Consider the following 2,110-nt stretch of genomic DNA (forward strand, 5'->3'; position numbering starts at 1 on the left):
CAATAAGGTTGTGAAGGTCTTGAGAGAGCTCTTTACTTTTACCCATCATCAGATGGTTCTTGTACTGAGAGAGTTCAGCTGGTGTCTTGGCTTTCCATGCCTTTTTACACCTCCCTTTTCTTCATGTGTTCAATACTTTTTCCCTGTGCCATTCCACATTATTACAAATAACTTCATTTCTGGACATTTATGGTTTGATTTCTTTGTATGTATGGATCACGGGTTGTTACCGACATCTGGTGAAAATTTCATGTCATTAGCACCTCTAGTAACATATTTACTGAGAAAAATGGTGATGTGTTCAATAGTTACTTTACCTGCTTTATGTATGCGTGTGTGTTTTTGTGTGGTCATTGTACACCTGAGCAAATTTTGATTGATTATTTCTAATGCACTGCTACAAAAAGTTTCATCATTTTCTCATATAACTGAAATATTGTGTCGTGTAGGGATAAATCATGATTTCCACCTCCCTCCTGCTGCAGCTCTACATTGTGCATAGCAAAGCATTTAATCAACAATAGTACTGGTTTTATTTATACCAGAGTCAAAGAAGGAACAACTTGTTTATTTGCCCTTGTTAACCATGAAGATGAAAAGAAAATGTGAAAGTTTGCGTTCTGGTGAGTCCTGCTAATGTAACGACCAGCTTCTGTTCTGGGTGCAGATTGTTTTCAGTCACATGTGGAGCCCGAAGTTGGCGCTGCTCCACCTCAGTAGCTTTTGCTTCACAGCCACAAACATGCCCACAAGTGTGTGTGTGTGTCCCCAATTAATCAGTTTCCCCAGCAGAGAAGGTACACTGCAAAGGCTGAAAAATTCAGAAATATGAATAAAATTAAGGGTATGATTAAACACAGGGATTAGATTTTTTTAATGCTTTTAAGCTCAAAGAATGGGGATCTCATTATACTTTTATTGCATTATACATGAATAAATATGGTTGTTTTAATCTGAAGAAAAAATAGTCACTTTCAAACTTCTAACGCCAAACTTGTCACTACAAGCTAAACATTTCAAAGAGCAATTTGTTGCAACCAGCTTATTTTTTTAAACCAACAAAACTAAGTGTCACACCTAAAGACAAACATATCAATTTGAACATGATTTGAACACAAAGCCTATGCCTGGAAGTTTGATACCCTTTGTTCTTCTCTATAAATCTTCTCACAAAGTTAATATTTGTTTATTAATGCTCTATTTGATCAGTTCCTTTTGAAAATTAAAGTTTTCTTTGTCATTGCATCTCACAGCAGCAAATATATAACTTACAATACACAACTTCCCTTTGTTTTAAATTGTTGAATGGGTTTCTTGTTTGCTCAAATCTGTTGCAAAGAGTTGTTTAATTTGAGCTGAATCAGGAGTGGAAATGTATTTAAAGTCAAGCTATTCTCTTTTCAAATGTACTGTATAAAATCTAAAAACGTTTTAAAAGTTTTGAAAATTAACAACAAAGTTGGGGTATTAGCAATTGTTTTCAGTTTTACTAAAAATAATTCCTTTGATGAAAGTTTGGTTGCAAATAAAACAGCTTTCATGACATTAAATATTAAAGTAATACATTTGTTCATCTCTAATACAATCTCTTTTTTCCCTATTGGTGCAGAAATAAAAGCAGAGGAGCAACATTTGTGGTCAAAGATGACTTTTTGAGTTTTGTGACTCAGCTGGCTCCACAACAGGGAGCAGGTGGTTGTACTTGGGTTTGATGGTGATCTGTAGAGTTGCAGTGTAGGGATCTGATAACACGATGCGGTGCAGTCCAGAATCATCCTGACAAGTCTCCATCTGAGTCAGCCCCGAAGAGTCCGCTGGATAATGTTTGTCCCCTGAAAAGATGAGAAAACCCAAAATAACGAAAATAGCAGAGAAAGCTTAAATAATCGCGTTTTCTCATAAAAGGGATCCATGATTAGTTGTAACATTAGACTTTGATAAATATATATTTTAACTGTAAAATAAACACTGTAAAAATACTGTAGGCTGTTTAGTTTTTATAACTTTTAAACTAAAAGTTTAAAAAACTTATTACACGGACGAGGCCATTTTATTTACATGCAAAGCATTCTGGGTAAATGATGACATGGATAGGTCCTCGGTGCGAGGC

General features: G+C 35.2%; 2 protein-coding genes across 2 annotated transcripts in view; one reads left to right on the top strand and one right to left on the bottom strand.

The window, feature by feature from the left end:
- slc7a9 (solute carrier family 7 member 9) overlaps positions 1-2,110 on the top strand; it is a gene marked incomplete in the record, with an annotated part of 30,834 nt that overhangs the window by 2,932 nt on the left and 25,792 nt on the right.
- The window catches only part of nudt19 (nudix (nucleoside diphosphate linked moiety X)-type motif 19), a 5,794-nt gene continuing 4,529 nt past the window's right edge, over positions 846-2,110 (bottom strand). The window contains exon 3 of the mRNA XM_014025039.1: positions 846-1,832. Within this exon, the coding sequence (XP_013880493.1) occupies positions 1,639-1,832 (194 nt within the window). The 3' untranslated portion in view covers positions 846-1,638. The remainder of the gene's footprint in view (positions 1,833-2,110) is intronic.

Source organism: Austrofundulus limnaeus, unplaced genomic scaffold (assembly GCF_001266775.1).
Source record: "Austrofundulus limnaeus strain Quisiro unplaced genomic scaffold, Austrofundulus_limnaeus-1.0 Scaffold452, whole genome shotgun sequence".
NCBI lineage: Eukaryota > Metazoa > Chordata > Actinopteri > Cyprinodontiformes > Rivulidae > Austrofundulus > Austrofundulus limnaeus.